This window comes from Paroedura picta, chromosome 3 (genome assembly GCF_049243985.1).
Source record: "Paroedura picta isolate Pp20150507F chromosome 3, Ppicta_v3.0, whole genome shotgun sequence".
NCBI classification, from domain to species: domain Eukaryota; kingdom Metazoa; phylum Chordata; class Lepidosauria; order Squamata; family Gekkonidae; genus Paroedura; species Paroedura picta.
The window spans coordinates 4,785,705-4,808,869 of NC_135371.1; the positions used below are offsets into that span (position 1 = coordinate 4,785,705).

At 51.3% G+C, this 23,165-nt stretch overlaps 1 protein-coding gene across 2 annotated transcripts; it reads right to left on the reverse strand.

Moving 5' to 3' along the window:
* Nucleotides 1–1,179: 1,179 nt before the first annotated feature.
* On the reverse strand, nucleotides 1,180–22,502 carry LOC143833885 (uncharacterized). Of its 2 annotated transcripts, none has more exons than XM_077330122.1 (12): nucleotides 22,385–22,502; nucleotides 20,828–20,928; nucleotides 18,106–18,307; nucleotides 16,552–16,696; nucleotides 15,904–16,322; nucleotides 14,888–14,987; nucleotides 14,102–14,206; nucleotides 12,672–12,815; nucleotides 4,754–6,940; nucleotides 3,852–3,910; nucleotides 2,757–2,827; nucleotides 1,180–1,428 (listed from the first exon to the last, which is right to left on the reverse strand). In XM_077330122.1, exons 2-11 carry the CDS (start codon nucleotides 20,896–20,898, stop codon nucleotides 2,783–2,785), a joined length of 3,477 nt encoding a protein of 1,158 aa, XP_077186237.1. In that variant the 5' UTR covers nucleotides 20,899–20,928; nucleotides 22,385–22,502; the 3' UTR covers nucleotides 1,180–1,428; nucleotides 2,757–2,782. The 2 variants fall into 2 exon arrangements, with proteins under 2 accessions (XP_077186237.1, XP_077186238.1); XM_077330123.1 differs by having other exon boundaries at nucleotides 22,377–22,460.
* Nucleotides 22,503–23,165: the final 663 nt, after the last annotated feature.

Consider the following 23,165-nt stretch of genomic DNA (forward strand, 5'->3'; position numbering starts at 1 on the left):
AACGTATGCCTGGAGCAACATGGCTACACTCTGGGGGGGAAAAGGGGACAAAGTTATTCTTCCGATTCTCCAATGCTTCGGAAACAAGGTTGCGGATTTTAAAATATGGCAAATTATGCTCGGAACAAAAGGAATACTGGACTTCAGTCAAGGATTTGGGGGGGGGTAGTTTCTCCTGGAGCTGAAAATAAATAAGCCATCAGACAATCCCGCAGGGGACAAACCTGGGAAACTCTACTCCTGGCTGAACAATGCCCCTTGTGGGCTGGATATCAGAAGATGTGAACAGGCATGCTGGAGGAAAATAAGTCCTATCCGTTGGTTGTCCCGGGAGGTTTTAGACAGGCTTCCCCTGAGCTCTGTACCCCTTGCCATATTCTACAGACTCAAGGTTGCCCGCCCGCCAACTCCTGCAAGAAGACTAGGATTAGAACCCGAAATCTCATTTTGCAGGAACATCCTTGGGCAGATGGTGAGTGGATGGGCAGGCAGGAAGGGATGCGCCAGTGTCTGTCTCTTGTAGCCCTTCCTTGCATGCCCAGGGAATTGCTGATCACCACTGTGGGATGGTAGGTGAATTTCCTCCAGGCCAGGCTGGATTCTGGAGATTTTTGGTGGGGGGGATCACTTGGGCATGAAATTGGGGTCACCGTGGGTGGGCTGGTAGTCATGAATGTCCTGCATTGTGCAGGGGGTTGGATTAATTCATTAATTAATTATATTTCTATCCCGCCCTTCCCGAGGGCTCAGAACCCTGGAGGTCCCTGCCAACCCTATGATTCTATGATCCTGCCCCCAAACCTAGAAAAACAGGCCAGGCTCTGGTTCTCCAAAAATCCATGTGCCTCTGCAAATCCAAGAAGTACTGTGCACTCGCTGGAAGGGAATCTGATTTATTAAATGGGTAACGGTGGGGCCTGTATATATTCCCAAACACAGATATAAGTAAACATAACTTAACAAGGGCCATTTACAACAGAGAATCAAAAGGCGGGCTCCAGACAGACGTGAAAATATAAGATCTCTTTTCCAAGCACTGATCACTACCAACTGAATGGGTGCCGAAGCACACAAGCCTACTACCGAAAGCCCAACATACTGATAATTCTCCGGGCTAATTCCCCCAAATATAGTACATAGTTACATCAGTGTCCACTTCACACAAGCCGGAGATTCCACTAAGAAAAGCTAGATTTTATTTCTTTAAATCGAGGGCGAGTGGCACGGGGCCTTAACTTTTTCAGCAGGATCGGGTGGGCGGAGAGGATCGTTGCTCGGAGGACATCACGGTCATCTTGTTGAAGCAGCTGCAAAGTAGCGAGACGCCAGAAAGGGACACGATCTCTGCAGATTCTATTGAAAGAGGCTCTGCTACGGCGAGTGAAAATCTATAAATGAGGTGGGGTGGAGTGGCCAGGTTCCAGATTCCTGCAAAGGAGAGAACGGGAATATTGGAAGGGAAACTCTAGTTAATTTAGTGGTTAAGAGCAGTGGACTCTAATCTGGAGAACTAGGTTTGATTCTCCACTCCTCATAGAATCATAGAGTTGGAAGGGGCCATAGAGGCCATCTAGTCCAACCCCCTGCTCAACGCAGGATCAGTCCAAAGCATCCTAAAGCATCCGAGAAAAGTGTGCATCCAACCTTTGCTTGAAGACCGCCAGTGAGGGGGAGCTCACCACCTCCTTAGGCAGCCTATTCCACTGCTGAACTACTCTGACTGTGATTTTTTTCCCCCTGATATCTAGCCTATATCGTTGTACTTGAAGTTTAAACCCATTACTGCGTGTCCTCTCCTCTGCAGCCCGCTGGGTAACTTTGGGCCAGTCCCAGTTCTCTCAGAGCTCTCTAAGCCTTGCGCACATCACAGGGTGTCCTGTTGTGGGGAGAGGAAGGGAAGGCGATCTGCGACTCCTGCGGTGTATGAAAAAAACAGCTCTTCTTAGGAACTGTGGGCCTTACAGGAACTACCTTAATTCCCGAGGGCCTGCAAAGCCTGCCTTTGGTTGAGGCCCAGGAGCTGACGGGACACCGCCTACGGCCCCCCTCCAACACCCTCTCCCATCCTGGACCCGAAGGGAGCAGTTCAGAAGGGGCAGCTACTGCAACTTGATATACTTTCATGTTTTTAATGGTGTCATTTTTGTTGGAATAGGCAATGCCTGGCGTACAAAGAGAAGAAGACAATGAAGGGGGCAGCAAGAAGACTGTTAGACAGGTCAAAGAGTTCAGGACCTTTCTCTCCTGTTAAGTGTTGCTTCTTGTCTGCCTCTAGATTGCTATTCTTAGGGGCAATATCCTCCTCCTTCTCGGATGTGTCTCAGATTCTCTCTCCTAGGCAGCCATGTAGACAGACACTGTCTCTATCTCTTCTCTGCACTATTATAGTATGTCGGTCCATAAATAAATCCTTTTACCTCCTTTATGCTAAAATACAGCGTGTGCATATCTGGGACTTATTTACCCTGCTCACCATTTTATTATCTTGGTATGCCATTTCTGTTGTGAACCGGCCCGAGATGGCCGTGTTGAGGAAGGCGGCCACAGAAATAGAAATCCAGTAAATAAACAGAGGGGAACAAGAGTGCCCTGGGCCCCCTCCGGATCGGGTTCTCCAGGCATTTCAAACATCACTTCGAAACAATGATATCCAACTTGCGGTGGCCACGAGGACGCAGCTGCATCTAGTTTGGCCCCAGGTCTGCCCCACAGACTGCCCCGCCGCTCCGGCCCTCTCCAGAATTCATCTTACTCACATTCAGCTTTTCCCGACCGTCCCGGTTCACACAACAGTGGTCAAAATAAACGTATTGCAATCCAAATTCATCTGAAAGAAGAAAAGAGACAGATTAAGGGAGAGCTCCGGTTGCGGGCCGTCAAACGAGGCAAGCTGGCTCAGGCCTGACAGAAGCCTGAGTTTGGGATGGCCAAACCCAGCTTTGACGTGGTTCAAAACAGCCTAGCAGGGACGGCGTTGGGGTTCAGGGGCAGACCCTCCTTGCCTGGCATGCCAAGGGCTTTTCTTTCCAAGCTGCAGCTGACTTATGGCGCCCCCTGGTGGGGTTTTCAAGGAAAGAGACTAAAGAGACTCCTGTGCTCTGTCCCTTTAAAAGCATTCGGACTGAACTGTCTTGCTTGGACAAGGTGTTTAAAGGGACTCCGAACACCTTTAAAGGCCTTCGGAGTTCACTTGTGCCGCAGCAGCAGCGGTTTGCAAAGAGGCATTTAAATATTAAATGGACCACAGCCCTTTAAAGTTTAAATGGCTTTCCCTCTGCATTAGAAACGATGTCACAGCACATTCTTTGGGGGCCCATAGTATTGGACCCCCTAGCCCAATCTTTTTCAACTTCGGGGAGTTTTTTTGCAGATAGGAACCAGCAGCTATGCTGCAAATTTAGTGTCCCTGTTAAAAAAAAAAAAAAAGACCCCCCCCAAGCCCAGTTAGGTTTTAATTAATTAATTAATTAATTCAGTTTGTATACCACCGCCCCCCCCCCCCCGAGGCTCAGGGCAGTTCACACGGAACATAAAGAAAACATTAAACTTTGTTTCCGCATAACTTGACAAGTAAACGGACTGTAACAACAGAACAATAACAATAGCAACCATGACTGAAGGTAACAGTCCAATTCATAATAGTTCAAACAGGTCCAACATTCTCCAGGCATTGAGAAACCCCAGAAGTGGCGCAATCGTGCAGAATACGGTTGGGAAGCATCGCTGTGGACAGGCCCACCTGGGGCCCCTCCCCTCCAGGCCCATCATTGGCCACTTTGTGAGGGGGGGGGAAGGTCACAAGCTGAACTATTGTTTCTTACAACGATTCAAAATGGTTACTTCTTCCTTACCACGGCTGTGTTTATTTCTTCCACGGAGAGTTCTTGAGGTGCAGCGACAAAAGCTGAAACTGACAAAACGAGACAGTTGATTGCAAAAGCAGGAAACCGGGGCAGGGGGAGGAGGCACTACGGGGTCACTGACAGATGAGCAGTACTTGGAACTAGGCTTGGGCACTTTGGCCTCCGAAGCAGCCGTTCCAGCCAGAAGCAGCCAGTGCCGCGGCTTTTTTACCACTGAGAAGCCCCCGAAACATTCTTCAGGCTTTGAGAAATGCCAGAACTGGTGTGATCACAGAACCATAGAGTTGGAAGGGGCCATAGAGGCCATCTAGTCCAACCCCCTGCTCAACGCAGGATCAGCCCAGAGCATCCTAAAGCATCCAAGAAAAGTGTGCATCCAACCTTTGCTTGAAGACGGCCAGTGAGGGGGAGCTCACCACCTCCTTAGGCAGCCTATTCCACTGCTGAACTACTCTGACTGTGGAAATGTTTTTCCTGATATCTAGCCTATATCGTTGTAGTTTAAACCCATTACTGCGCGTCCTCTCCTCTGCAGCCAACGATCATGCAGCATATGGCTGGGAAGCCATATATATACAAAAATATAAATAAAATTAGCCCCCACCCAGGTCTGTCACGAAACCCTGGTTGAGAAAGCCTGCATGCAGGGAAAGAGTGTAGAAAAACTACAGAACGATTAGCCCATTCAGTGCAGGAGTATACAAGAGAGTTTTACATGCATTTTGTGCTCCTCCGGGGATCAGCGTTTGACCTCCAGGGAATAAGCATCCATTCCCTACGTGCCGCTTTATCCCCAAGTGGATTCTACAATTATTATGAAGGGCAGGGTGTTGTGGGGTGGGTGGAGAATCTCTCCTCCTGTTCGTAACCACAGTTGTACACATTCTCACCTGTGTGCGTGCTTTCATGTTCTGCAAGGTGGGAACGTCGGCTGAAGCTTTCCGAACACTTTGAGCATTCGTAGGGTTTCTTTCCCGTATGGGCAGCCTTGTGCGTAATAAGGGATTTTTTCCAGCTGAAGCTTTTCCCGCACTCTGTGCATTTATATGGTTTCTCCCCGGTGTGAGTCCTCTTGTGCACAATAAGGGCTACTTTTTGATTAAAGCTTTTCCCGCATTCGAAGCACTCGTAGGGTTTCTCGCCCGTATGTATGATTGCGTGCCGAGCAAGGTGGTCTTTCTTATGGAAGCATTTCCCGCACTCCGAGCATGCATAGGGCTTCTCCCCCGTGTGGATTCTCATGTGGTTAATGAGGCCGACTTTCCAGTTGAACCCTTTCCCGCACACAGAGCACTGGTATGGCTTCTCCCCCGTGTGGGTTCTCTTGTGCGTCATCAGGCGATCTTTTTTATAGAAGCTCTTCCCGCAGTCGGAGCACTCGTAAGGTTTCTCTCCAGTATGCGTCCTCATATGAGCCACAAAGTTTGCTTTCACGCTGTAGCTTTTCCCACACTCGGAACATTCATGTGGCTTCTCCCCCGTGTGGGTCCTTTGGTGCGCGAGAAGAGAGGATTTCGCGTGGAAGTTTTTCCCGCACTCGGGGCATTCGTATGGTTTCTCTCCAGTGTGGATTCTCTTGTGCTGGATGAGGACCCACTTGCCGCTGAATTGCTTCCCGCACTCGGAGCACACGTACGGCTTCTCGCCCGTGTGAGTCCGCATGTGCACGGCGAGGGCAGAGGTCCAGCTGAAATTCTTGCCACAGATCACGCATTCGTGAAGGGGCTGCTCCCCCGTGTGCTTTCGCTTGTGCATAATGAGGGAACGTTTCCAGTGGAAGCTCTGGCCGCACTCGGAGCAGGTATACGGTCTCTCCCCCGTGTGGGTTTTCTCGTGTCTCAAGAGGTATGACGAGCAAGAGAAGCCTTTCCCACACTGAGCGCACTGATAGGGCCTCTCCCCGGTGTGGATTCTCTTGTGCACGTCAAGGTAGGACTTCAGGATAAAGCGCTTGCCGCAGTCTGAACATTCGTAGGGTTTCTCTCCGGTGTGAGTTCTCCGGTGCGTAATGAGGCCCGAAATCTGCTTGAAGCTTTTATCGCACTCGGAGCACTCGTATGGCTTCTCCCCCGTATGGGTTCGTTTATGCGTGACCAGAGTGGCACCGTGATTGAAGCCTTTCCCACAGACGGGGCAGACGTAAGGTTTCTCTCCGGTGTGTATCCTCCGGTGCGTGATGAGGTAATCCTTGCGCCCGAAGCCCTTGCCGCATTCGGGGCATTCGTACGATTTCACGGCGGCCCCTCTGGCGTGAGTCTTCTTGTGCCTCCGGAACGAGGCGGTGTAGCTGAAGCACTTCCCGCACTCGGAGCACTGGTACGGCTTCTCGTCCGTGTGGCTCTGCTTGTGGATGTTAAGGGTCCCTTTCTCACGGAAGCTCTTCCCGCACACGGAGCACATGTAGGGCTTCTCCTCCGAGTGGGTCCGCATGTGAACGTTAAGGGCCGATTTCACGGTGAAATTCTTCCCGCAGTCCGAGCACTCGTAGGGCTTCTCCCCCGTGTGGATCCGCCTGTGGACGGCGAGGTGGGGCTTCCGGTTGAAGCTCTTCCCGCAGTCCGGGCACTTGTAGAGCTTCTCCCCGGTGTGGATCCTCTCGTGCAGAATAAGGGACCCTCGGCGGAAGAAGCTCTTCCCGCACTCCGAGCACTCGTATGGCCGCTCTCCCGTGTGGATCCTCCTGTGCTGATCGACGTAGGCCTTCTCGCGGAAGCTTTTCCCGCAGTCCGAGCACTGGTAGGGCTTCTCGTCGCTGTGGCTTCTCTCGTGGCTCTCGAGGTCCGACTGGTCGGAGAAAAATTTCCCGCACTGCGAGCAGATATGCCTCTCCCCGGCGTGACTCTTCTCGTGCACCACCAACTGCGACCTCTTGGGGAAGCTCTCTTCGCAATGGGCGCACTTGTACGGATTTTCCCTTGGCGTTTTCCCGCGGGAGGATTGCCGGGAGCTTTCCGTTCCCTCGACGTTTTCGGGCGCCTCTTCCGCATTCGGGCTCTGGAGGACTTCCCCTGTGCCCGCGGATAAATCCCCTTCTCGGGGACAGCTCTCGCATTCATCCGCTTGAACTTGGCTCTCGCCTGCCAGGAGGAAGAGAACAAGGGCACAAAACAGCATTTAAAGCAAAACAAGGGCAAAACGACACCAGGATCTACTCAGGTGGGGAATCTACTCAGTTGGTCTGAAGCAGCAGAACAAAGCTGGAGCCCAGTGACACCTTTAAGCCCAACGAATCTTTAAGATCAACACAGTTGAGAACCAGCATGGTGTAGAGCAGGGGTAGTCAACCTGTGGTCCTCCAGATGTCCATGGACTACAATTCCCATGAGCCCCTGCCAGCGTTTGCTGGCAGGGGCTCATGGGAATTGTAGTCCATGGACATCTGGAGGACCACAGGTTGACTACCCCTGGTGTAGAGTTCAAGAGCAGCTGTTGCTAACCTGATGAGCTGGGTTTGATTCCCCACCCCTCCACATGCAGCCAGCTGGGTGACCTTGGGCCCCTCGCAGCCCTGATAGTGCTGTTCTCCCCGAGCAGCAATATCAGGATTCTCTCAGCCCCACCTATCTCACCAGGTGCCTGTTGTGGGGAGAGGAAAGGGAAGGCGATTGGAAGCCGCTTTTGAGACTCCTTCAGGTAGTGAAAAGCGGGGTATAAAAACCAAGTCGTCTTTTCCTATTTGAGGCAAGAGCTTTCACATGCAAGCATGCTTTTTCAGATACAGTATGCACACGGAAGCTTATACCCCGAATAAAACTTTGTTGGTCTTAAAGGGACCACTGGTCTCAAATTTTTTTCTCCCTGGGGATCTGTGATCAGAATGGCCGATGGGCGATTTAGAGCAGTAGTGGAGGGAGGGGCCTGATCCAGACTGGAGATGGAGCACAAGGAAATTGGGGGGAAATGACGGCCCGTTTCATTCCCTCACTTTAAAAAAATGCCCTATTGGGACTGATTTGAGTGCCTGCCTGGACACAACAACAGGTACGATGCAGTTTAAGGAGGGAGATCATGCAGGAGTTCAGAAACCAACCTGCATGGCTTGCCCCTAGAGGCATGCAACCCCTCCAAAACAACAACAACAACAACACCCAGTATTTTCCAGCTTGGGTACACCAATCCTGAAAAATACTGGTGTTTCCTGAAATTCCCTGTATGCCAATGCTGTATGGCAGTGGTCCCTAACCTTTTTATCACCGGGGACCACTCAACGCCTTTTACTGAGGCCCGGTGGGGAGGGGGTAGTTTACTCCTCTACTCTCAACCACTGCCCTAACGCTCTCTGATAGCTCTGGTAATGTTTAAACATCCTTTCAAAATAAGATACAGACACGCCACAACAATGAACATACGGAACATTTTATTTTCATGGAAATTTTAACTCATGACAATGGCAAATCAATGGGAACCCTGAGCTTGTTTCTCTGCAACGAGATAGTCCCGTCTGGGAGTGATGGGAGACAAGGACACCCGAAGTGTGTTGTAAAGGGCTGGGGGGGATGAAGTAAAGGGCCGGGGGGTGGGAGAAGGCGTCCTTCGGGGCCCACCTCCAATTAGTCGAAGGACCACATGTGGTCCGCAGCCCACAGGTTAGGGATCGCTACTGTATGGTACTATTGGGTAAAATTCTGTCATGCTGAATCTTTTCAGCTCTCTTACAGCCTATATAGGGGGACCATTATAGGCAAAGCTCCATATAGGTTGTAACAGAGTAACGCTTGCATCATTTCTCGTTCCAGGGAGGGAATACCATTATTTAATTATCTGCTATATTTTTTAAAAAAGAGGTAGGAGGGGAGCCCCCCTTCAAGGATCGCTGCCTTGTTGTGGCAAGGGGGCTTGCGTAGTTCAGTGAAGCTATGAGCTATGCCGTGCAGGGCCACCCAAGACGGACAGGTCATAGCTGAGAGCTCTGACAAAAGGTGATCCACTGGAGAAGGCAATGGCAAACCACTCCAGTATCTTTGCCATGAAAACTCTATGGACAGTTCCAATAGGCATAACGATATGACGCTGGAAGATGAGCCCCTCAGGTCGGAAGGTGTCCAACATGCTACTGGGGATGAGCAGACGGCTAGTACGAGTAGCGCCAGAATGAATGAAGCGGCTGGGCCAAAGCCGAAAGGACGCTCAGTTGTGGAAGTAACTGGTGGCGAAAAGACAGTCCGATGCTGTAAAGATTTTTATTCCATAGGAACCTGGAACGTCAGATCCATGAATCAAGGCAAGCTGGACGTGGTTAAACAAGAAGTGAGAAGACTGAACATCGACATTTTAGGAATCAGTGAACTAAAATGGACAGGAATGGGTGAATTTAATTCAGATGACCATCAGGTATACTACTGTGGACAAGAATCTCGCAGAAGAAATGGAGTAGCCTTCATAATCAATAAGAGAGTAGGAAAAGCAGTCTTGGGATACAATCCCCAAAATGACAGAATGATCTCAGTTCGAATCCAAGGCAAACCATTCAACATCACAGTGATCCAGGTCTACGCCCCAACCACTGCTGCTGAAGAGGATGAAGTTGATCAGTTCTATGAAGCCCTACAACACCTTCTAGAAGCAACGCCCAAAAATGATGTGCTTATCATCATGGGGGATTGGAATGCTAAAGTAGGAAGCCAAAAGATAACCGGGATAACAGGCAAGTTTGGCCTTGGAGTACAAAATGAAGCAGGGCACAGGCTGGTAGAATTTTGTCAAGAGAATACAATGGTCATAGCAAACACTCTTTTCAAGCAACCCAAGAGACGACTCTACACATGGACATCACCAGACGGTCAACACAGAAATCAGATTGACTATGTGCTCTGCAGCCAAAGATGGAAAAGTTCTATCCAGTCAATAAAAACAAGACCAGGAGCTGATTGTGGTTCAGATCATGAGCTTCTTGTTGCAAAATTTAGGCTTAAATTGAAGAAAGTAGAGAAAAGCACTAGGCCACTCAGGTATGAACTAAATCATATCCCTGACGAATACACAGTGGAGGTGACAAATAGATTTAAGGAATTAGATCTGATAGACAGAGTGCCTGAAGAACTATGGACGGAGGTTCGCAACATTGTACAAGAGGTAGCAACTAAAACCATCCCAAAGAAAAAGAAATGCAAGAAATCAAAATGGCTGTCTGAGGAAGCTTTACAAATAGCTAAGGAGAGAAGGGAAGTGAAAGGCAAGGGAGAAAGAGAAAGATACACCCAATTGAATGCAGAATTCCAGAGAAAAGCTAGAAGAGATAAGAATGCCTTCTTAAATGAACAGTGCAAACAAATAGAAGAAAACAATAGAATGGGGAGGACCAGAGATCTTTTCAAGAAAATTGGAGATATGAAGAGAACGTTTCATGCAAAGTTGGGTATGATAAGGGACCAAAATGGTAGGGACCTCACAGAAGCAGAAGAGATCAAACAAAGGTGGCAAAATTATACAGAAGAACTATACAAGAGCGAGCTTAACATCCCTGATGACCACAATGGGGTAGTTACTGACCTGGAGCCAGACATCCTGGAATGTGAAGTCAAATGGGCCTTAGGAAGTCTGAGCAACAATAAAGCTAGTGGTAGTGACAGCATTCCAGTTGAACTATTCAAAATCTTAAAGGACGATGCAGTAAAAGTGCTACACTCAATATGCCAGCAAATTTGGAAAACTCAACAATGGCCACAGGATTGGAAAAGGTCAGTTTACATTCCAATCCCAAAGAAGGGCAATGCCAAAGAATGTTCAAACTACCGCACCATCGCACTAATTTCTCATGCTAGCAAAGTTATGCTCAAAATCCTACAAGCTAGGCTCCAGCAATATGTGGACCGAGAACTTCCAGAAGTACAGGCAGGATTTCGAAGAGGCAGAGGAACTAGAGATCAAATTGCCAACATACGCTGGATCATGGAGAAAGCTAGGGAGTACCAGAAGAACGTCTACTTCTGCTTCATTGACTATGCTAAAGCCTTTGATTGTGTGGAGCACAACAAACTGTGGCAAGTTCTTAAAGAGATGGGAATACCAGAGCATCTTATTTGTCTCTTGAGAAATTTATATGCAGGTCAAGAAGCAACAGTGAGAACTGAACATGGAATCACTGACTGGTTCAAAATTGAGAAAGGAGTTCGGCAAGGCTGTATACTGTCGCCTTGCCTATTTAACTTGTATGCAGAGCACATCATGAGAAATGCGGGATTAGAGGAGTCACAAATTGGGATCAAGATTGCAGGGAGAAATATCAACAACCTCAGATATGCAGATGATACCACTCTAATGGCAGAAAGTGAAGAGGAACTAAAGAGCCTGTTGATGCGGGTGAAGGAGGAGAGTGCGAAAGTTGGCTTGAAACTCAACATCAAGAAAACAAAGATCATGGCATCCGGCCCTCTCAATTCCTGGCAAATAGAAGGGGAAGAAATGGAGATAGTGACAGATTTTATTTTCCTGGGCTCCAAGATCACTGCAGATGGGGACTGCAGCAAAGAAATTAAAAGACGCTTGCTCCTGGGGAGGAAAGCTATGGCAAATCTAGACAGCATCCTAAAAAGCAGAGACATCACCCTGCCAACAAAAGTGCGTTTAGTCAAGGCTATGGTCTTCCCAGTTGCAATGTATGGCTGCGAAAGTTGGACCATAAGGAAGGCCGAGCGTCAAAGAATTGAGGCTTTTGAACTCTGGTGCTGGAGAAGACTCTTGCGAGTCCCTTGGACTGCAAGGCGAACAAACAAGTCCGTCCTAGAGGAGATCAGCCCTGACTGCTCTTTAGAAGGCCAGATCCTGAAGATGAAACTCAAATATTTTGGCCACCTCATGAGAAGGAAGGACTCCCTGGAGAAGAGCCTAATGCTGGGAGAGATCGAGGGCAAAAGAAGAAGGGGACGACAGAGAATGAGGTGGATGGATGGAGCAGTAGGTGCAAACTTAAATGGACTCCGGGGAATGGTAGAGGACAGGAAGGCCTGGAGGATCATTGTCCATGGGGTCGCGATGGGTCGGACACGACTTCGCACATAACAACAACAACAAAAGGAGGGGAGCTGTTCTTTTAAGCAACCTAATCTGCAGCATAGCTGCTAGTCCCCATCCTCAAAAAACTACCCAAGTTTCAAATGAATTGGACGAGGGGGAACAATTTTATGAGCCCTCAAAGAATGTGCCCCCATCCGTTCCAATGGAGTGGTGGTGGTGGGGGGAGGCATTTAACCATTAAAGGGAACGCAGTCCCTTTAAAATGTAAATACCTTTTGCAAGATGTGGCATCGGTTCGGATTAACTCCCTCTCTGCCACCCTCTTTTTAAAACTAGGACATCACATCCAAAGGGTCTAGCCTAGCTTTTGGCCTGCTCTCTTGGCTTCCTCTTCGCAGGGAGCTCTTAATATAGGGGAGCCTCTCAAAACTCACACACGGAACATCCTTATACCGAATCGTAGAACCCCCGAGTCGGAAGGGACACCCCAGGGTCATCTAGTCCAACCCCCTGCAGAATGCAGGAAACTCACAACTCCCTGCCCACCCACAGGGACCCCAATTCCAATCTTTGGTCCATCCAGGTCAGTATGGTCTACTCAGACCGGCGGTGGCTCTCCGGGGCTTGAGGCAGAGGACTTTCACGTCTCCTACTGCCAAGTCTTTTTATCCGGAGATTCCGGGGATTGAAACGGGGACTTTTTGCAAGCCAAGCAGATGCTTTGCCACTGGGCCGCTGTCCCTCCTGCTGCGTCCCCGTCTCCCACCAGATTCCCACTTGATTCCCAAAGGACACTCCTACTTCACTCTGCTGCCAGGACAGAAGGGTATCGAAAACGGGTGGCAAAGGAGCTACCTCCTAGCCGCTCGGCTGGTTTCTTTTCTTCCTGGACCTTGGCTCCATCTCGATTCCCAGAATTCCCTTCTGCGCCAACGCAAGCGTTTCCGACTGACACGCCACACGGCTCCCCTTCGAAGTCGCTCTCCCACACGTCGCCGGCTGAAAGAAGCCCCAGGCGATGCCCGGTCAGCGCACGCAAAAGAAACAAGAACCGCAAACCAAACTATAGGAAATCAAAGAAGAGGATAAGCCAGTGGCTCTTAACCTTCCTGATGCCGCAAACCTTTAATCCAGTTCCTCATGTTGTGGTGACCCCCAACTATAAAATAAGGCAGGTGTTTTTTCACAGAAATTAAATCGAAACTGACCAATGGCGTGCAGATCCATGGTTCATGATGGGATATAAATTGGTTTTTTTCCCCTGGGGTTTCTCAGTTCAATTCTGCCTCTTGTCCCACCACGCTGATCTCACTCTTTTCCACTGCTCCAGACAGACAAATACTCTATCCCGATCTACCCCGCAAGGCTGTTGTGTGGATGGCGCCCCCCCTCCGGGCCAAGCTGCCTGCCCTGCCACAACCCCTGTGAAAGGGTTATTCGACTCCCAAAAGGGTCCCGATCCCCAAGTTGAGAACCATTCGGATAAGAGCTCGACCTGCCTACATTAAGGGGGGGGGGGAAAGAGTGGTGCATCAGACCGGATTTTGAACGCCCCCCTCAATTTCAAGGGGGCGTTGTTCTTTTTCAGCCTAAGTTGCCTCATAGAAAGTCAGGCCCGCAATATGCCCAATTCCAACTGCGGTGGCAGAAGTGTGCTGGTATGTGGGTCGTGCTGCTGCGGTTGTGGATCACGTGACTGATCCCACCCTTCACACAATGCAGTGCCCTGCACTGGCCTCCCTGATTTACCCACTAACTTGCTACTGCCCGTTTTCACACGCTGCAGTTTCACCAACGAGCTCAGAGCAGCTGACCCGGCTCTCACATTCCCTCAGTCCATCTTTACAACCCCCCTGTGAGGTAGGACTGCCCGGGGGGGGAGCAGAAAGCTTCTCAGAGATCACCGACTGAATGCCCCAGCCAAGCAGGGGCTTGAGCTGCCTTAATCTCCCCTTTCCTGGCCTCACATGCTAACTACCACCCCACACTGGGTGGCTGTAACCCTCTGAAAGAAAGGGGCAGAGATACAGTTTGTTCGATTGATTTCAAGACCGTAAGCCACTTCCTGGGTCCAGAAAGGGAGGCCGAAAAAGCCCAACGGTATCCTGAAACACAGAATAAAAATGGATCTTCCTTTCTTCGGCCTTGCAGAGCCCGAGAAACAGCAGGTCTGATGCTTTCCTGGCTGGAAATTCAATTGGGAGGCTTCCTGCTTTTTGGGTCAGCCCTGATGCCCCACCTGCTCCTTTCCCCCCTCCCGTACATCTCCATGAACGGGTACCTACTCTCGATGGTCACGGAGGAGGCGATCTCCTGGGACATTTCTTCTTCGGACAGGGGGGCTTCCGGGCGAGGGTCCTCTGCCGCCGTCTCTCTTGTGCTCCTGTCAGCTGGAGGACAGAGGGAAAAAGAGGCCTGAGGACAGGGTTCAGTCCCTCTTGCAGAAAGAGGTACCCTTCCAGGGCCAACTGAGACTGAGTCAAACAATCTCCTCTTGTGTCCTGACTGTCTCAGTGGGAAACTTCCTGCTCCTTTGAGCACCCTTTCTCCCTGACCTCTGCCAGAACGGAATGAAGAACAACAGTTAGTCAGTTAGAACTCTCTCTCTCTCTCCCCTCTTTCTATCTAAAGTTTTTATTCTCAAGGATAATGCTATTTATTCTTTCATCAGCTCGGTGCTCGGCTCTTTTGCTTATTTAAAATCTCCCACCCAAAAAGGCCCACAATCCCTATCGGTGCAGAGGGAAAGAGGGGCAGGTTGGCCTCCACGTTCTTGTGACCTTTCAGGAGAAAGCGTCTGTGAATTGCTGACGGCTTCCATGATCTCAAACATCTCAAACAGGACACCTGACACAAAGCCTTTTCAAGGGTGCGTGGAAAGGAGAAACCTCCAGCCGTGTCCCTGGCCTTTGACCCGTTTCTCCTTCAGGGAACCAGGAGCCCAGAAGCCTCCTGACCCAGGACTAGAGGATGACACAAGCAACCCTCCAAACCTCAGGCCACCGTGAGGAAGAGACCCGAGAAACGTGTTCCAGGAGCCATCTGATGTCCCGAAAGGGAGGCTAATTTACCCATTGAGGTGGCATTCTTGGCCTCTGTCCGTGGGCTGTCCTTGAACCGAAGCTTATACCGGGTGACCGGTGGAGACGCCTCTGCTGCCGGCCTCCTTGCCTGAAATGACAGGGAGGGTGAAAGAAACAGTGCAAGTGGGGAGGGTGGAGTTCACTTCCCCGGCCTGTGGACATGACAGAAGCCAGGATGGATCGGGTCGAAGGCCCTTCCCCGTCCAACGTTCTGCTTCACGCAGTGGCCATCAAGAAGTCCACCAACAAGGCCACAAATCTAGAAACCCCCCAACAACAAGAAGAAGACAAGCGTGTTCCATCAAGACCTTGTGGCTAAGAGCCACTCAGGAAGCTCTTAAAGAGCATAAGGGAAGCCATGTTGGATCAGGCCAGTGGCCCATCTAGGCCCAACATTCTGCGTCACACAGTGGCCAAAGCCCAGGGGCCACCAGGACGTCCACCCGTGGGGCCAGAACTCCCGAAGCCCTCCCACTGTTGCCCCCTGTTACGGCCAGCACACCCTCCCCCCCGGCCAAGCACTAAGAAGACAGAGCATCCCTGCCCCAGACAGCGTTCCATCTAGACCAGTGGTTCTCAACCTGGGGGTTGTGACCCCTCAAGGGGTCGTTCGGCCTGTTCCCGGGGGTTGCGGCCACAGCCGAGGCATGGCATAACTCCTTCTGGAAGAAGAGCTGGGTTTTTATACCCTGTTTTTTCACTACCCAAAGGAGTCTCAAAGCGTCTTACAAACACCTTCCCCTTCCCCTCCCGACAGTAACCCTGTGAAGTGAGGCCGAGAGAGCTCTGAGAGACCTGCTCCGAGGAAACAGCTCTACAAGAACTATGACTGGCCCAAGGTCGCCCTGCTGGCTTGATGTGGAGGAGGAGTGGGGAATCAAGCCCAGTTCTCCAGAATAGAGGCCGCTCCTCTTTGTCCACCCCCTCTCGGGAAATGTCGCCCGAAGGACCGGTGATCCTGGTGCACACGCCCGGCGCCCTGGATGCCGGGACGGTTCTCTCACCTCTCCCCCTTGCTGATTCTGCAGGAAGCCCTCTGCCAGGGCCACGGCCTGGTCGCAGCTGGCGGGGTCCTCTCCCCGGACGTAGCTCTGCATCTCCGGCGGAAGGACGGCCAAGAACTGCTCCAAGACCACCAGGTCCAACATCTGCAGCTTGGTGTGCTTCCCGGGTTTCAGCCAGCGGTGGCACAGCTCCCAGAGTTGTCTGTAGAGTTCGAGGGGCCCGTCTACCTCCTGGTAGTAGAGCTGCCGGAAGCTCTGGTGCTCTCCGTCGGAACTGGCCGCGGGCCCGTCTGGGAAACTTGGCCTTGTCCTTTCCCGGCATTCCCTCTTCGGCCTGGCCTGGAGGAGGCGAGGGCCTCTTCCTGCTTCGGGGTCTGCGGGGCCTTGCTCCCGGAGAGACGCCAAGCGAAGATCCAGGGCTGAAGGGACAGAGAACAAACGCTACCCTTTAGCCCCCACCCCAATGCTGGCTCTCAACACAGCCCTATTCAGGGCACAGACCTACTGCCCACTTTAAGGCTACGGCAGTTCTGTTCTGCTCACAAGGTGAACAGCTCCGATCCTTAAGGGAGAAAAAGCCAGGGGGAACACTGACCCACCACCAGCATTCTTGAAGACTTCGGCTCACGCTTCGGCACGTTCGTTTACCTGGGCTTGCCGGGAGGGAGTAGGAATGTTCCAGACCGACGACATCGTTCCCAGGAGATGGCGCTTCTACACCGCTGGACTTGGGCCTTGACGGGTCAGCATCGGGGGGCTTTCGCCGGAGCAGGGGTCTTCTCTTTTTAGGGCCCTGGGGAGCAAACATGTTTTTTCAAAACTACAGGCCAGCCAGGACTTGGGACTGCTTTAGTCAAACGCACCCCAGTTAGCATGGATGTCGGAACGTAGGCCACTCCACCAACGACGCTGAGCTTAGGGTAAAGTCTGAGAATCTGCAGTTGAAGTCGGCTTGGTTTGAAGTTGGCTTGAAACTGGCCTGGTTGGAGTCGCAGGCTAGGCGATCTGTGCTCGAATATCACTCATGCCACGGAAGCTTACTCAGGCTAGCCACAAAACAGATTCGGCCTAACCTGCTGGACTCCGCAAGGCCTGTAGTGCAGTGGTCCCCAACCTGCGGGCCATGGCGCCGGGCCGCAAGCTTGCAGCCCGGGAAGCTTCTTACTGCGGGAGGGCGGGGAGAGGAAATCAGGGCCGCGCCGCACATCGCGCATGCGCGAATGCACCGTGTGCGGCCGAAATCGCGCATGTGTGACACTTTTGCGCATGCGCGAAAGTGCCGCGCATGCGCGATTTCGGCCGCACACGACGCATGTGCGATGCGTGGGCATGGCCCGCTGCCCTACCGGTCCCCAGCCTCAGAAAGGTTGGGGACCACTGCTGTAGTGGGCGAGGTTTAAAAATATACGAAGAATATCCTGCAGGTGCTATTGGAGGAGATGTGCATTTAGCAGAATTGGAATAGGAAATTCCTAATATTTTGCAAATAGTCTCCTCCAGCTTCCTGACTGGTTTCTGCTCTTGTTGTTACTTTTGGGATTATTGAAGCTGTGTTGTTTAGAACCACTGTTGGGTTGTTATTGTTGTATATTGACTATGTTGTATGTTGACTCGTTCCATGTACGATGTTGCATGTAAACCGCCCTGAGCCATATGGAAGGGCGGTATAGAAATGAAATGAAATCAATTGGATTCTTCCTTGATCACACTTCCTCCTTGCTTGCCTAAGGAACATGATGGAATGAAGAAGCAGAACGGGAGGGCCGACAACAGGGCAGAAAGGCCAAGGCCTTCTCCTGCTAGGAACATCGGAAGAGCCCTGCTGGATCCAGTCCAGCCTCCTGTCTCACACAGAGGCCAGTCAGTTCCTCTGGAGGGCCGACAACAGGGCAGAAAGGCCAAGGCCTTCTCCTGCTAGGAACATCGGAAGAGCCCTGCTGGATCCAGTCCAGCCTCCTGTCTCACACAGAGGCCAGTCAGTTCCTCTGGAGGGCCAACAACAGGGCAGAGAGGCTGAGGCCTTCCCCTGATAAGAACATAAGAACCTAGCTGGATCAGATGTGTGTTGTTAATCTCTATTGCACTTTCCTCTTCTCCTCCCAGACGGAGGCTCAATTCCCACCAGAGGGGGGAAATTAAAAGCACCACCTCCCCCCTCTTCAGGCCATGCAGCTCTAAGAAGTGACTGACGGAGAGATTTACCCTTTTAAGCCGCTCTGGTATGTTGAACACCGTGGGAACAGCGTCGGGCTTTAGGTACCGCCTCCCCGACGCCACGTTCTCGAGGTAGTCCTCCTCCTGGAAGTGCTCGGAGCAGATGACGTGGTGGCGCGTGGGAGAGAAGTTCTTCGGCCGAATGTTCCAGACCCACTTCTTTAAGAGGTCTTTTCTCCCAAGAGGGAATCTGTAGCCAGTTGGGAACGGATAACGGAGAGGGAGTCACAGAATTGGATGGGACCTCTAGGGTCATCTAGCCCGACCCCTGCAGGGAACTCGCAACTATCTGCCCACCACAGTGACCCCAATTCCATGCCCAGATAATGCCCCCCCCCCAAATCCCTGGCCTGGAAGAACTTTGCCTGCTGATCCCAAAATGGTGCTCAACCTTTCCCTCGGCATGCAGGAAAGGGTCCCAAGAGCCAAGCAATTAGATTAGGTAAAGGTATCCCCTGTGCAAGCACCGAGTCATGTCTGACCCTTGGGGTGACGCCCTCCAGCATTTTCATGGCAGACTCAATACGGGGTGGTTTGCCAGTGCCTTCCCCAGTCATTACCGTTTACCTCCCGGCAAGCTGGGTGCTCATTTTACCGACCTCAGAAGGATGGAAGGCTGAGTCAACCTTGAGCCGGCTGCTGGGATCGAACTCCCAGCCTCATGGGCAGAGTCAGACAGCATGTTGCTGCCTTACTACTCTGCGCCACAAGAGGTTCTTGAAGCAATTAGATTCTGTTTATCCAAATACGGGGACTGCATACAAATGGCTTGGCAGGTCCAGATTCAGCATCTGTTAGTTGATTTTATTTATTGAAAGCATTGATTGGCTGTCTTTCTTCCCTACGGTGCTCAACGTGGCTCCCAATACACACAAAATACATTTTATAAAAAGTTAAGAGCTCGAGATTGTTAGTACCTTATTCAGATGTGGTCCTAAATAAAACCATCTTCAACTGCCCCCTACAGGTGGAAAATGGGGGGGCGAGGGACACTGTTCCGAGAATTGTGGGGCTGCCACAGAAAAGGCGCTCTCTTGAGTACCCATCAGACAAGCTTCTTTGATTTGTGGCACAGGCAGGAGGGCCATTCCCTGCAATTAATTCCTGGGCAGGAACGTACGGGAGAAGACGTCCTCCTTAAGAAGAGTTGGGTTTTATCCCCCACTGCTCACTCCTCGAAGGAGTCCCAAAGCAGCTGTTGTGGGGAGAGGGAGGGTAAGGCCTTGGCAGGGGAGCTGGTCTCATGGCTTAACACCCACTCAGGGCGGCTGTTCCGCTCCTGAGTCCTGCCTCCTCCTCCAACCGGCTTGCCTGTCTGTCCGGCAGCCAGCTCACTGCGGGTTACAATTTAAAACCACAGAAGAACGCAACCATAAAACAGAACAATACAATGGAACCCTTACCACAATACAAAACAGCAGCAAGTATTTAACCAATCAACGCATTAAGAAGAAGAAAAAGAAGAAGAAGAGTTGGTTCTTATATGCCGCTTCCCCTATCCAATGGAGTCTCAAAGCGGCTTACAGTCGCCTTCCCTTTCCTCTCCCCACAACAGACACCCTGTGAGGTGGGTGAGGCTGAGAGAGCCCTGATATTCCTGCTCGGTCAGAACAGCTTTATCCGTGCCGTGGCGAGCCCAAGGTCACCCAGCTGGCTGCATGTGGGGGAGCGCAGAATCGAACCCGGCATGCCAGATTAGAAGTCCGCACTCCTAACCACTACACCAAACTGGCTCTAGACAGGACACAGGAAAAACACAGATAACACCCCAGAGAAAGGAGCAGGAAAGTGACCTGGGAGCCAAACAGAGAACAGGAGGTGGAGGACGGGGAAGGGCTGGGCAGCCCTGGAGAACCAGGAAACCAAAATAAACACCGAGGAAAGATCAGGCATGTAGCACATTCAAACTCCACTACAAACAATAGGAGGGAGGGGTGTGTTTACATGGCATGACGTTTTTCCTGGCCTCAGCCATAGGCCTGTTGGAAGAGTTCTGTCTTGCAGGCCCTGAGGACCTCAGTGAGCCCTGACATGGCCCTGATTTTTTTTTTTCTGGGAGCTCATTCCACCAGGCTATTGTATCTCAAAAAGGACTGACCAAAGGAAATACCACTTTACACAGAAAGTGATTAAAATGTGGCATTTGCTACCAGAAGCTGTAGCGTTGGCCACAGAAATAAACAGCTTTCGAAGGGGATTAGCTAGATTCATGGAGGACAGGTCTATGGGTGGCTACCAGCTGTGGTGGCTGAGGAGAACCTCCACAATCAGAGGCACTAAACCTCTGAGTCTCAGAGCCAGGAGCCAATGTTGGAGAAAGGTCTTGGCCTCTACGCCCAGCTGCTGGCCATCCAGGGGAAGTGATCAGCCACTGTGGGAGACAGGATGCCGGATTAGATGAATCACTGGTCTGATCCAACAGGGCTCTTCTTAGGTTGGTTGGAAGGTGTGGGGCTGGAGTCACAGCTGGTGCAATCTACCTTGAGTTCTCAGAGAATGTCAGAGTACAATTGTAAAAACAAAGAAATAAATGCAACCTAGGTGCCAGCAAAAAGACTAGCCAGAGAACGTTTTTTCCCTGATAGACTAGCTTTCTACATGCAATGGAGTTTGTTTTTTTTTTTGCCTTCTGATCTATTCTGCTTAAGTCACTTAATAAAGTCCTCAGGCCCTGATGTGAGACGGCTACAGAGGGAATTCAAAGACTCACCTGTGGAATGAGATGTTATTGCCGAGCGAAAATTTGTTGTTGCAGTTGATGGCGCAACAAGACTTCACCATGGTGGCAAGCGGGCGGCTCCTGTCCAAAAACTGGGAGGGAGACAGGTAAAGAACCCTTAAGGAGGGAGAAACTAAGTGAAAGACATTAGCTATAAAATTTTATTTAGTACATTCTCGTCCCATCTTATCTGTCTCTTGAGAGACAGGTTGAGAAGCAACAGTGAGAACCAGGCATGGAATCACTGATTGGTTCAAAATTGAGAAAGGAGTTCGGCAGGGCTGTATACTGTCGCCTTGCCTGTTTAACTTGTATGTGGAACACATCATGAGAAAGGCGGGATTAGAGGAGTCACAAATTGGGATCAAGATTGCAGGGAGAAATAACAACCTCAGATATGCAGATGATACCACTCTAATGGCAGAAAGTGAAGAGGAACTAAAGAGCCTGTTGATGCGGGTGAAGGAGGAGAGTGCAAAGGTTGGCTTGAAACTCAACATCAAGAAAACAAAGATCGTGGCATCCGGCCCTCTCAATTCCTGGCAAATAGATGGGGAAGGAATGGAGATAGTGACAGATTTTATTTTCCTGGGCTCCAAGATCACTGCAGATGGGGACTGCAGCAAAGAAATTAAAAGACGCTTGCTCCTGGGGAGGAAAGCTATGGCAAATCTAGACAGCATCCTCAAAAGCAGAGACATCACCCTGCCAACAAAAGTGCGTCTAGTCAAGGCTATGGTCTTCCCAGTTGCAATGTATGGCTGCGAAAGTTGGACCATAAGGAAGGCCGAAGGTCAAAGAATTGAGGCTTGGGATGAGCTGTACTATGTCACCCCAAACAACCTGGAGGAAGACTGGGATCTTTTTTTTTTTTAATGTTGCCAAGGATGCATTAAAGCTTAACATTCAAACCTTTCGCCTACGTTATGATTGTAGGGAAGAAAAAACATGATTATTCTCCCAGTTACCGCTGGGCGACTGAGACACTGTTGCTACCCTCCGAGAGACACTCTGCCGTCTCATGAGCGAGGAGGGAAGATCTGAACCCAGAGCTTCCCGATCCCTAACCTGCCTGGCTCAACTGGTCCGGAGAGCTGTCAAACGCGTCCCCAGTCCACAGCACCCCAAGATCCAGCAAGGAAAACTTTGGCTGCCACAGACATAAAACCATCATCCGCAGTGAGCATAGCCCTCTTCCCCCCTTCCCCAATTCAGAAGAAGAAGAGCTGGTCTTTATATGCCGCTTTTCTCTACCTGAAGGAGCCTCAAAGCGGCTTACAATCCCCTTCCCTTCACAACACGTGGGTCCCACCGCCAGCCTACCGCAGGGAGCCAAAGGCGGCTCCCCCCCCCCGATCAAAGCGCACAGGAGCCCTGAAGGCTCTGCAAAGGGGGCAACCGCCCATTCACACGCACAGACGCGTGTCGGGTCAGCCCAGGCGTGCAACTCGGGCTCTTCCCCGGGGAGAGCAAGCTGGATCCCAAACGCTTTCCCCCTCCCGAGCCTTCCGCCTTGCACCTGTCCTCCCCCCCTCCCCACCTGCTCACCTGGAGCCCTTCCCGGGGGCTTCTCCCTCCACGCAGCCGCCTACGGTTGGCTCTCCCCGGGCAATGCCACTTCCCTCTGCGCCCGGGCGGAACAGGAAGTGACGCTGGCCGCGGGGCTTCCCTGCCTCTCTAGGAAAGCAGAACTCGCTCGTGGGCTTGGCTAGCCAAGGACACGCCCCCAAATGGCGCTGATATGTTTAGGGCAGGGGTGGGCGGACTGCGGCCCTCCAGATGTCAGTGGACTACAATTCCCATGAGCCCCTGCCAGCATTTGCTGGCAGGGGCTGATGGGAGTTGTAGTCCATGAACATATGGAGGACCACAGGTTGACTACCCCCGTACTAGAGCACAATACAAGGCAACAGGACTACTCTATGCAGTAGGTTGGAAGAGACCTAGGAAGTCACATCTCTAGTCTAACCAGAATGTTACAGTGGGCTCATGGGAATTGTAGTCCATGGACATCTGGTTGACGACCCCTGGTTTAGGGCAAGCCCAGGGCATTTATGCAACAGCTTCCCTTGCCCAGAGAAGGAGGGGAGGGCTTGGAAGAAGTATATTATGCAGGGTGGGGGAAATAGAGATTGCAGGGAGGAGTTATGCGGGGTCAGGGAGGGCGGGAATCCGGGAGAATCTCAATTTCTGGGTGGTGCCCTAAGGGTGCCAGCCTCCAGGCGGGACCTGGGGATCTCCAGGCAACAGAGATCAGCTCCCTTGCGGAAAACAGGTTGCAGGTTCTGGGTTGGGAGATGCCTGGAGGCTTTGTAGGGTGGGGAGGGAC